This window comes from Coenobita brevimanus, chromosome 28 (assembly GCF_032717465.1).
Source record: "Coenobita brevimanus isolate Jiangsu-jjx chromosome 28, ASM3271746v2, whole genome shotgun sequence".
NCBI classification, from domain to species: Eukaryota; Metazoa; Arthropoda; class Malacostraca; order Decapoda; family Coenobitidae; genus Coenobita; species Coenobita brevimanus.
In genome coordinates, this window is record NC_136981.1 from 36,870,346 (window position 1) to 36,883,278 (window position 12,933).

Genomic DNA, 12,933 nt, shown 5'->3' on the forward strand with positions numbered 1-12,933 from the left:
GACACATCCCTGTTTCAACCCAACCTTCAAAGAGAAAAATTCACTTAGTTCACCATCCACACGCACTGCAGCCTTAGCACCATCATACATACTCTTCACAGCATTCAACAACTTCCCGTCTGCTCCATATGTTCTTAATACTTTCTACAAACCTTGTCTAATAATAATAATAATAATAATAATAATAATACAAAGTGAATCCCTGGCATTTTCAATCTGTTCAGTTGCTTAAAGACATATGGAGAGAGATCCTTGAGGGAGATGGGAATAGGATGTTAACTTGTTGGCAGTGAAATGGCGGGGGACAGGGCGACATGGAGGCGATTTGTTTGTGGCCACCCCTAGATTAAGGCGTCTGGCAATAGATAGATAGAAATTTGCCGTTTGGAGACAGACATATAATTCCAGTCAAGCCTGCCTAAAAAAAAAGCGGAAAGTTTCATGTTCATAGTCAATAGCTCTCTCCAGCGTAATGGATGCCACGTGTCACCCTTTTTCTGTCCAACTCTCTAATGCAAGACCGTTACCCCCAGTCCTTCATTTATGCAACAGGTCAACTCTGGAACTGTCTCCCTTTGTATTTCCTACTTCCTGTGATCTCCAGTCTTTCAAACGCAGTGTGTCCAGGCATCTCGGAATGAACGGATCTTGAATTTGGCTCTCTTTTGTATTTTTTTTTTTTATGAACGGTTTGCGAGCTCCTGGCCTTTGGTTCCTTCTTCCTTGCATTAAAAAATAATAATAATAATAATAACCTTGTCTTCGCCCTTGCTGACTCCGCCTCAGATATTCCACGTGTCAGCACAAATTCAATCATATCCATACCCGTAAGTGTTCAGTCTACGTTTAAAGTGTTGTGTTATTTTAAACTTTGCTCATGTGTATTGACATCATTACCGGCACTTTATTCGACGGATATTTTCTTTGTTTCCACCTCTCTCTCTCTCTCTCTCTCTCTCTCTCTCTCTCTCTCTCTCTCTCTCTTACACACACACACAGGATGTAGGAACGTAGTTTTTTTTTTTTTCATTCTTTTCGTCTCATTTCACACACACACACACACACACACACACACACACACACACACACAGGGAGGCATAATATTGCAAAAGGACGACAGTTTTCTCCAAGTAAAAATGGACTTACTATAGTGTGTTTAATATGACAAGGATACCCAACCCCTTTCGGCTCAGTTGGTGGCCAAGCGTAGTCAGATTAGAGGGCTGATTTGACTAGTAATTTTGACTAGTAACCAAGGAGACTCATTCCTGTCTGATTACTAAGTCTTGTTATATTTCATGGCATCTTGTGTTCTTGTTGCGAAAGGAAGCTCCCTAACACCTTTTCTCAGGTGATTTATTTTGCTTATTACACCTTAGTCCTCTTCTGTGATATATAAAGCCGTGTAATATCGTCATTCTCTGCATAAATAACGTACAGCCATATCTCAAAATAAATCGCTGAGGAAGAGGTGTTAGGAAGCTCCCTAGCACGTTATATTAAGTGATTTATTTTGCTTACTACACCTTACTGTCCTATTCTGTGATAAATCCGTCTAATATCGCCATACTCTGCATAAATAACGTACCAAAGGATATTAACCAGCCATATCCCAAAATAAGTCGCTGAGGAAGAGGTGTTAGGAAGCTCCCTGACACCTTTTCCCAAGTGACTTATTTTGGTTATTACACCTTACTGTCCTCTTCTGTGATACATAAATCCGTCTAATATCGGCACACTTTGCTTAAATACCGTACCAAAGGACATTAACCAGCCATATCCCAAAATAAGTCACTGAGGAAGAGGTGTTAGGGAGCTTTTGGATCAAGGTGACGGTAGAGGTGTGTAATTGTGCGGTGACGGGATGGGCAGCGTCACCGTCACCCCAGCTGTGCGTGTCGACAAAAACTTTCTTGTTACGGGCGTCACTCCGGACCGGCATCGCGTGACGTCAGCGTTGACCTCCACGCGCGGGAAATTACACGTGTCGGCGTTTCTACACCACGCGATATAGGCCGCCAAATATGGAGAGAGAGAGAGAGAGAGAGAGAGAGAGAGATGGAATGAAGAAATGGGAATGGAAAGAAAATGAACACAGACACGAAAAGAGAGAGAGAGAGAGAGAGAGAGAGAAGGATGAAACAGCATGTCAAGTAGAAGCGGTAGAGAGAGAGAGAGAGAGAGAGAGAGAGAGAGAGAGAAGGATGAAACAGCATGTCAAGTAGAAGTGGTAGAGAGAGAGAGAGAGAGAGAGAGGAGAAAAAAAGATGAAACAGCACATCAGGTACAAGTGGTTGACCTTAACATAAATTCCATCAGTTTGTTCAGGAACAACAAAGTAGTACTGGAACAACAAAGGCGCCTTGAACAACTAGAACAAAATTGAACATACTTTGGCCCTTATTGTCGGTTAAGGAAGCTCCCTAACACCTCTTCCTTAGCGATTTAGTTTTGGATATGGCTAGTTAGTATCCTTTTGTACTTTATTTATGCAGAGTATGGCGATATTGGAAGGTTGTATGTAACGCAAGAGAGGATAGTAAGGTGTAATAATAATAATAAATCGCCTAGGAAAAGATGTTAGGGGACATTCTTAACCTTTCAGTCCCTATATGTCTTTCACTTTAACTTGGCCCAGATTTTCGTCCTTTTGCAGCTTATTTCACGTAACTCAGTGGGAGAAAGAGACAATGCTATGGCTATACTTCTTTTCCGTAGCACTTCTTCGTGACTAGTAATCATATTGTAGTCCTAAGCTGCTGTTTCAACTCGGCGTTCAAGATGGAGAGATGTCAGTTTTGGGTCAAGTGAAAGTGAGGAGAGTATAGGCATGGAATCAGAGCAAAAATGCCTTCATGGAAAAAGAAAAAAAAATAAAATGCAATGGTGAGTCACTAGGCAGGGTTGCAATGCCCGCACACACACACACACACACACACACACACACACACACACACACACACACACACACAATACGATGATGACTCACTGGGCTGGATTACAGTGCCCATATAAGCGCGCGCGCGCGCACACACACACACACACACACACACACACACACACACACACACACACACACACACACACACACACACACACAACAACGGTGAGTCAGTGGGCAGGGTTGGGGTGGAGTTGCGTGTAGTGTGACTCATGAGAGGTGAGGGCTGGTAAGGTGACCAGGCAAGGGGTTAGGTCATGACAGGTGTGGTGTGGTAATGACCCAATTGGTGTGGTATTACTGTGTGGTGTGGTATTACTGTGTGGTGTGGTATTAGTAAGTGATGTGGTATTACTATGTGGTTTGGTATTACTGTGGTGTGGTATTACTGTGTGGTGTGGTATTACTGTGTGGTGCGGTATTACTGTGGTGTGGTATTACTGTGTGGTGTGGTATTACTGTGTGGTGTGGTATTACTGTGTGGTGTGGTATTACTGTGTCGTGTGATATGACTGTGTGGTGTGGTATTACTATGTGGTGTGGTATTACCGTGTGGTGTGGTATTATCGTGTCGTGTGGTATTACTGTGTGGTGTGGTATTACTGTGTGGTGTGGTATTACTCAGTGGTGTGGTATGACTGTGTGGTGTGGTATTACTGTGTGGTGAGGTATTACTCAGTGGTGTGGTATTACTGTGTGGTGTGGTATTACTGTGTGGTGTGGTATTACTGTGTGGTGTGGTATTACTGTGTGGTGTGGTATAACTGTGTGGTGTGGTATTACTGTGTGGTGCGGTATTACTCTGTGTGGTACTGCAGTCCTAACCAAACACTTCCTTTACTTCAGGTGCGGGTCCTTTGCTGCAGGACCTGGCTGCGTGACCCGTCAGGACCTGTCTCTGCCTTACCCCAGCTGCTGCCCTGTGGTGACCTGTCTTGGACCTGACCCCGCAGCGCTTTCGGGAGACGAGTACCACCAATATAACAACCTGATTGGCGGGTATTTCAACAGTCAGACCTCCATCGCGTAAATACACCACTCCACGCACGCAGCTGGGCCCTCCATCACCACCCATTCCAAAGCTGAAATATTGTTCCCTCATACATCAGGTCGTCTCGCTGCACGCACACTTAGGGAGGTGGAAAACAAGGGAGAAATTTGAGAAACGAGGGAGAGGGAAGCAAGGAAGAAATCTGAGAGGGAAATCACGGAAGAAATCGGAGTGGATAGGGAGAGAAACTGAGATGGAGAGCGAGTGTGAGAGGGAATCAAGGAAGAAATCAGAGAGAAAGGGTAGAGAGAGAGAGGGAGAGCAAGAACGCATACCCTTCTCAGAAAGTACCCAAACGCCTGCCCACGATGGATTTAATAGGGAGAAAAACAAATTATATAGCCGCCTAGGAACGGTTAGAGCGTTTGAAATTTTGAATGACGTATATTGAATCCGTTGGTCTTGTGTTTGATTCTGTGGCTATTGATGAGAGAGAGAGAGAGAGAGACGTAAGGACGAAGAAAGCAGAGAGCAGAAACTTCCCATACCTCGTTCTTCCTGTAAATTCAAACGGTTAATTAGGAAAGGGGGACGGTTGAAGTGTGAGAAGGTTTGTTACTATAGGATGGACGAGGACGGGAAGGAGGAGAGACTTAACCATATCTCGTTCATCCTATAAATAAGAATGCATCCTATCTTTCTGAATCCGCATCCTGTACTGCCCTTGGTCACTACACTTCTTTATAACTTTCTTTAACTATCTTTACTCTTTCTTTAACTATCTTTACTCTTTCTTTAATTTTCTTTAACTATCTTTACTTTTTAACTATCTTTACTCTTTCTTTAACTATTTTTACTCTTTCTTTAATTTTCTTTAACTATCTTTACTTTTTAACTATCTTTACTCTTTCTTTAACTATCTTTACTCTTTCTTTAATTTTCTTTAACTGTCTTTACTATTTAACTGTCTTTACTCTTTCTTTAACTATTTTTACTCTCTTTTACTATCTTTAACTTTCTTTAACTATCTTTACTCTTTCTTTAACTTTCTTTAACTATCTTTATCTTTACCTGTCTTTAATTATCTTTACTATCTCTATAACTTTATTTTTTTTGCTGTTATCAGAGTACAATGTCTCTTGTATTGTATTTGTAATGTATTTATTGAAATATATTTTTGTAACAGAGTCCATTCTTGTTTTCTGTAACTCCCTGGTACTGGTTTGTAAAGAGTAGTGGTGGTGGTGGTGGTGGTGGTAGTAACAGGAGTAAACTAGGAGTAGTGGTGGTAGTAGTAGTAGGTTGAAGTAGTATGGTAGTAGTAGTAGCAGGAGTAGAATAGGAGTAACGGTAGTAGTAGTGGTGGTGGTAGTAGTAGCAGGAATAGCATAGGAGTAGTGGTAGTAGTAGTGGTGGTGGTGGTAGTAGTAGCAGGAGCAGAATGGGAGTAGTAGTGGTAGTGGTGGTGGTAGTAGTAGTAGTAGCAGGAGTAGAATAGGAGTGGTGGTAGTAGTAGTGGTGGTGGTGGTGGTAGTAGTAGTAGCAGGAGTAGAATAGGAGTAGTGGTAGTAGTAGCAGGAGTAGTAGTGGTGGTGGTGGTGGTAATGGTGGTAGTAGTAGTAGTAGCAGGAGTAGAATAGGAGTAGTGGTAGTAGTAGTAGTAGTAGCAGGAGTAGAATAGGAGTAGTCGTAGTAGTAGTAGCGAGAGTAGAATAGGAGCAATGGTAGTAGTAGCAGGAGTAGAATAGTAGTGGTAGTAGTAGTAGTAGCAGGAGTAGTGATAGTAGTAGTAGTAGTAAGCTGAAGTAGTAATAAGCAGTAGTAGTAGTAGTTGCTGTGGACGTAAATAATAGTAGCAGCAGTAAATAGTAGTAGTTGTTGCTGTTGCAAGTAGTGGTAGTAGTAGTAGTAGTAATGGTAGTTGTAGTAGTAGTAATAGAGGTGGTGGTGGTAGAGGTAGCAGCAATAAGCAGTGGTAGTAGAAGTGGTGATGGTGGTAGTAGTAATAAAGGTGGTGGTAGTAGTAGTAATAGTGGTGGTGGTAGTAGTAGTGGTAATAGTGGTGGTGGTAGTAGTAGTGGTAATAGTGGTGGTGGTAGTAGTAGTGGTAATAGTGGTGGTGGTAGTAGTAAGTAGTAGTAGCAACAATCCCAGGTTCATTTAGAGCCAGTGGACTGCAAGCTAAAGATGCCACCCTCCTGCAGTCCACCATCGTCCTTTCGGGGGATAGGGAGGGAACTGGGGGACGTTTGTATAGCCAGGTAGATCCTCCGACCAGTCATATCGGGGCCACCACGTGAAGGCGTCCCTCTTCGGCAACTCTTTGTCTTTAATCTTCATAATTCTGTTTGAGAGAATTCGCTGTCCACTGAGGCAAGAGTGTGGAAGGAAAATGAATCGAGATGAGAGAGGGAGAGAGAGAGAGACAGAGACAGACAGAAGGACAGGACCGACAGAGAAAGAGAGAGAAACAGAAGAAAGAAAGGAGAGACAGAGAGAGAGACTACTAGATTTTTCCCAGTTGAAGATTTTCCTCAGTTATCAGCCTAAATAAAAGTCCTGTAGGAATGCCAACGGAGAAAGTGCCTGGTTTGTCTTTATCTGACGGAACTGGGTTATTCTTTCTTACAAAATGAATGCCAAGCTCTGGCTGCGTGAAGTTCAGTATGTGTTCGTTACGAGGTAGGAATGAGTCTCCTTGGTTACTAGTCAAATCAACCCTCCAGTCTGCCTAAACCTGGTCATTAACTAAGCTATATAGAGGTTACGTTTTCTTTTTTTCTTTTTTTTTGGGGGGGGGGTTAGATAATAACGAACTCGGTATAGTCACGTATGATTTTGAAAGCCTCTGACCGTTAGGATTTTTCTCAACTGGGCAAAATCGTGTTACGTGAACCCAGTGGACTGCAGGCTTAAAATGCCCTCCTCCTGCAGTCCCCCATTCTCCTTTTGCGGGGGGGATAGGGAAGTAGTTGAGGGACGTTTGTATAACCAGGCAGTGTAGCCGCCTTGTTATATCAGTGCCACCAAATGAAGGCGTCCGTCTCCAGCACCCCAAGTTAAGGTCAGTGAACTATATTATCATCACGTGTCCTGCACCACACCTGGACTGATAGCAAGGCAGGTGGCAGGATATCTCTTACCAAAATAGTCTACAGATAATTCCAGCCACCGTACAACGAAACTCCTCCTGCGTCTCTCTGATTTATTTTGAATTCAAAATAAGTCAGTACGCGGCAACTGTCACTCATTTAGCCAGGTCAGTGTCATTTCCTGGATTTCACACACTCAGTCATAAATCATTTTCCGTATTTCACACACCCGTCATAAATCAGTGTCATCAGTGTCGTTTTTGCGGATTTAAGACAGTAATGGTCGCCTGCGTATATACTAAGCCAAGAAGTGGAAGACAAGGTCCCTATTTTTTAAGACAATTTTCTGAAGTAAGGCAGGATGGAACGTTCGTTCGTTCAAAGATTCCCTGCACATATAGTGCAGGCCGGGCCATACATTAGCCCGGTCAGTGGGGTATGGGCTGGTTAAAAAACAGTAAGGGGGGAGGACAGGACCTGGGGATTGCCCAGCACACACGTCCTATCTCCTGACTGGCTTTGTGATGTGTGTGAGGATGGATTTTTTTTTTCTTTTTTTGGCCTATCAACCACTGGGGCCGAATCCCCTGGTCATTAAGGCCGGATATATATATGTATATACATTTAAACATATATACATATATATACAAACATATATATATTATATATATATATATATATATATATATATATATATACACACACACACACACACACACACACTTCCATGCATACATACAGACACACTTTCATGCAAACGTACATATATATATAATAATTTTAATTTTATTTATTTTATTGTATTTTTATTATTTTAATTTTTTCTTGGTTTTATATTTTTTATACCTTATATTATAAAGACAAACTAATCTAAAGACCCTAAAACTAATCACCTAACAGACAAATCGCTAACCTATACTAAATCCTACAGAGACAAATAGCTTGACCTACACTAATGGTAAAAATACTTCGACTAACAGAACACCATCGACTGCAGATATGTAATGCCTTTCTACATGACATACCTGCATTCATCACCTGGTGACTGTCAGTCGAGGCACAACCTAATATAGGGGACATCAATATATGAAAGGGAACCAGACGAGTCAGGAACATTTCCATATACGTCAGCTGTCGTCCCTAATTAGAATAACTTAAGCAAGATGGTATAATGTATTTACATAATTTGTACAAAAAGTGAAGAACCTCGCCCAACAGACCACCATCGACTGCAAGTGCCCAATACCTTTCTATATTGCACACTTACACTCATCAGCTGGTGATTGTCAGTCGAGGAACGGGGTTTAATGTAGGGGACATCTATATTAGAAATAGATCAGTGGGAGGAGGAACTATTTCAAATATGTCAACTGTCAACCCTAATTAATATTACAATATATAAATATTTACCGTTGATAAAAACCATAACCACACAATAAAAAAGTCACATCACTCTGATCAGTCCGGTCTCACTCAAGAAAGCCATCAATTTATCAGTCATAACAATGTCCCCATCACCCTGGATGGTGGAAAGGGTGAAGGGGACGTCTACTGCGCCGCAGTAATTTATAAGTGAAGCACGTTCATGAATAAATCGCCGACAGCGCAGGATGATATGACTGATAGATAACACCGCATTACAGATGTCACAGTGCGGTGGGAAGCGTCTTTCCATATATGGTTTCATGTGAGTTAAAACGGTGGCATTGAGCCGTATTCTCGCCAATACTTTTTCTTCCAGGCGACTGGGGCGGTTGGCGGTGTCCCAGTCGCCCAGGTGCGGCTTACAAGTTGGAATATTTAATCTGGTCCACTGACCTAGCCACAGAAGATTTATTGATTTCTTTCCGAGAGAGAGACTTGACCGTAGATCACGAGGAACGTCCCAAGTCTCCTCGAGCTCTACAGCCGACTTTGCAAGTAAGTCAGCCTGCTCATTGCCGTAGATACGACAATGACCAGGCACCCAGATCAGCGTGAATGACTTGTTGCATGAATGCAACTTATTAACGATGCGGCCCTGGATCTCGTGAGAGTCCGTAGTGCAACATGCAAATGCCTGAAGGGCTGATTTTGAATCCGAAAATATGACAAATGGGTCATGCCTAGAATTGAGAGCATAGTCTATGGCTTTGCAATAGCAAAAAGTTCGGAGGTAAACACAGATGTATGAGTCGGCAACCGATACCAAAGTGCACATTCAGTCGACCACACACTTGCACCCACACATTCACTCGACTTGGAGCCGTCGGTGTACAACTGGTGGGACCCCAAGTGACGAATGATGATGTTACGAAACAAGTGGTGGACCTCCGCCTCCGGCGCCTTGACCTTTGGTGCAGGGAGCCATGTAACATCAACAGTAAAGCCAGGTGGCTCCCAAGGCACTATGTTTTTTAACACCAACTTGTCACAGTCACTGGGGTCCACACCAAGCTCATGAGTCAGTAAGTGGAGGCGAACGGCAAGTGGCCGACGCACCCCCCGCAGAAGGTGGTGGTATTGACGCAGAGGGGTACAGGCCACATTGTCGATATTACTTTTCCTAAATGTTCGAAGGCCATAGGACCATGCCAGGTGGTCACGGCGAATACGGAAGGGAGGCACATTCGCCTCCACTTCCATACGAGCTACACGGGTACACCGGACGGCTCCAAGACACATTCGCAAACATTTATTCTGTAGTACATCCAATCCTTTCAGCGTGGCATCGGATGTCGAGCCATACACCTGTGCGCCATAGTCTAGCTTCGATTGAATAAGGGACTTATACACCATTAATAAAGATTTTCTGTCGGCACCCCAGGCAGTACCCGCTAGGTACTTAAGGACATTTAACGGTTTATCACAACAAGCAAGCAAAGTATTAACGTGAAGTTTAAAATTCATTCTACGATCAAAATGTATTCCTAAAAACTTTACAGAATTTTGAAAAGGTACCGCCTGATTATCCAAAGTTAAGCACAAATTAGGTACGTTACGATTAGTGAAGACTACAGCGGCACACTTACGGACGGAAAACTTAAATCCCCACTGCAAGGCCCATTGGTGGACGGAGTCAAGGGCTGCTTGAATCCGCCCAGCCGAAAATTGTGCATTACGGGAAGAGTGCCATATTGCACAATCGTCAGCTTAGAGCGAGTATTTAAGATTCCTCGGGATGGGAGCTGATGACAGAATATCATTGATCATAATACTAAATAAAGTAGGACTAAGCACACTTCCCTGTGGCACCCCGTTTTCCTGGATAAATATATCCGATGTTACGTTACGGGGCAATTTGACAGAGAAAGTCCTGTCCCTTAAGAAATTTGAAATAAAAATAGGCAAATTTCCTCTTAAACCATAAGCACAGAGCTTCATTAGTATACCGTGTCGCCATGTCATGTCATAGGCTTTATGGATGTCCAAGAACACCTCTATCATGAATTCTTTTTTGGCAAGTGCCTCTGCAATACAATGCTCCAAATTCATTAATGATTTAGTGAACTTCTGTATTTAAGGAAGCCACATTGTTGATCATTTAACAAATTCTTCGACTCTAAAACAAAAAGAAGCCTATTGTTAACCATACGTTCCATGACCGTACACAGACAAGAAGTCAACACAATAGGACGAAATGAAGTAGGATTCATAAGACGACCAGCCTCTTTGGGTATCGGTATGACGTGCGCAAAGTGCCATGAGTTTGGGAACGTTCGAGACGCCCAAATCTCATTGTACAATGCTAACATCTTAATCAGGTTGTCCTGATTAAGATGCTGGATCATACCGTACGTGATGGTGTCTGGTCCAGGGCTGGTGTCTTTACAGGATTTAAGGGCAAGGAGCAGTTCATCTAGCGTAAACTCTTGGTTGTACGGGGAGTCTACGTCTTCTGTGGCAAAGTCAATAATCTGTAGCTCAGCCATGCGTTTATGATGTTGGAAACGCGGATCATAATTGGCTGAGCTACTTACATGAGAAAAACTCCTGGCGAGGATGTTAACAACGTCCACGGGCTCGTCATAGATGTTATTATTTACTTGCAAGGTGGTGACTGGGAAATATGGGCGTTTATTATTTAATATTCTTATGGTGGACCAGACTTTACTTAATGGTGTTGTACGAGTCACCGTGGACACAAAGGACCGCCAGGAGTCACGTTTAGCCCTTCTTATTATTCTCCTTGCCTCAGCCTGTGCCCGTTTGTATGCAATAAAATTTTCCTCGGTGGGCTGACTATCAAAAATCCTGTATCTCCTATTGCGTTTTCTTAATGCTTGTCGGCAATCCGGCGTCCACCAATGTGCTCTGTGCTTCGCATGAACTGTAGAAGTCTTGGGAATAGCAGCCTCAGCTGCGTGTAATATGGATTGGGTTATATTTTCGACCTTAACATCTATGGTCTCCCCAGATATATCTAAATTGGCGATCCTTGAGAAGGATCCCCAATCTGCTTTCTTATAGTTAAATTTTGGAGGTGGAGGGTCCGAAATGATGTCGCGTGTATAAGAAAGACAGATGGGTAAATGATCACTTCCCAAGGAGTCGTCGTAAGGGTCCCATGAGAAATCTTGATGTATACCAGCGAAGGCCAGAGATAAGTCAATGGCCGAAAAGTTACCAGTACGATCATCTACACGAGTCGCTCTACCATCGTTCAGAAGACAGAGGTTGGATTGTAGTATTAGGTCAGCTACTTGCTCCCCACGACCATCAATCCTCAAGCTACCCCATTGATAGTGATGGGCGTTAAAATCGCCCAACACTAGCTTATTCCCAGGCAGATGCTCAAATAGTGAATATAAAGCATCACTATCAATTTGGCCATGTGGAGGACAGTACAGAGAGCAAATAGACAGATACGTGTTATTAAATTTTACTCTGCACGCGACAGCTTCCAGAGTAGAATTTAGAATCACTTCCGTTCGTGGGTGTGATTTGTGTGTGTATAAGGCTACTCCGTGACCTTCATATCTTCTATACGGGTGGTAGTGTTTTAACTGTGGAGGATCAGGATGATCCTCCAGGCGCGCCTCCTGTAAACAAACAACGTCTGGCCTGTGTATTGACAGCAAGAGTCCTATATTTTGTAACTTATTCCCGACACCTCTACAATCCACTGTAATATAGTGAAAGCGACGGTTTAAGATTTACGTTGGGGGCTATTTTGTTAAATAAATTCTTCAAACATCGCTTTTCTCTGAATACATAACGTTCAAAAGGATATTAACCAGCCATATCCAAAAGTAAATCGCTGAGGAGGATGTGTTAAGGAGCTTAGTCTTTTTTTGCCGCCAGCCAGCAGGCGAGCGACTACCGGGGGACCTATCCCGGTGCTTGTTAACAGAAACCTCCATACCTTCATCAATAACTAGGCTCCCAGCCTCCTTCGAGGAAGAGCTAACCTTTCTCTCCCTCGCTGGAGTAGGAACCGGAAGAACATGAGGACGAGACTGTTTCGTGAGGGTGGTCATGTTACACTTAGTAGGCTTGTCAGATTTTTCTTTAGGCCGTACTGATGTAGAGGCAGCAGCAGCCTGAGAATATGTGGAAGCTTTAGGGATGTCAGTGAGAGAGTTGGAGCGGATAGGAGGCCGAGATGGAAAGGTACTGTGAGTGGCAGGAGGGAGAAGGACAAGGTCAATTTGCGTCTCGACAGAGCACATCACAGGACGGGACATTACCGCTGAAGCATAGGACCTATTCGGCTTGGGAGTTACGTGCAACTCCTTCACCTTTTTCCTAGCTTCTTAGAAGGAAATACCCTCAGTTGCCTTCACTGTGCAGACCTCCTTCTCCTCCTTCCACCTGGGACAATCCCTAGAGGAAGTGGAGTGAGTACCCTTGCAATGAAGGCAACATACTGTCTCGGATGTGCAGTGGTCCGCATCATGACCCTGGCTTGCACACTTCCCGCACACTGG

At 43.4% G+C, this 12,933-nt stretch overlaps 1 protein-coding gene across 1 annotated transcript in view; it reads left to right on the top strand.

Annotated features, from left to right (window-relative positions):
• Positions 1–3,971, top strand: part of LOC145394732 (uncharacterized) — a 10,303-nt gene extending 6,332 nt beyond the window's left edge. The window contains exon 3 of the mRNA XM_080268514.1: positions 3,788–3,971. Within this exon, the coding sequence (XP_080124640.1) occupies positions 3,788–3,971 (184 nt within the window). The remainder of the gene's footprint in view (positions 1–3,787) is intronic.
• Positions 3,972–12,933: the final 8,962 nt, after the last annotated feature.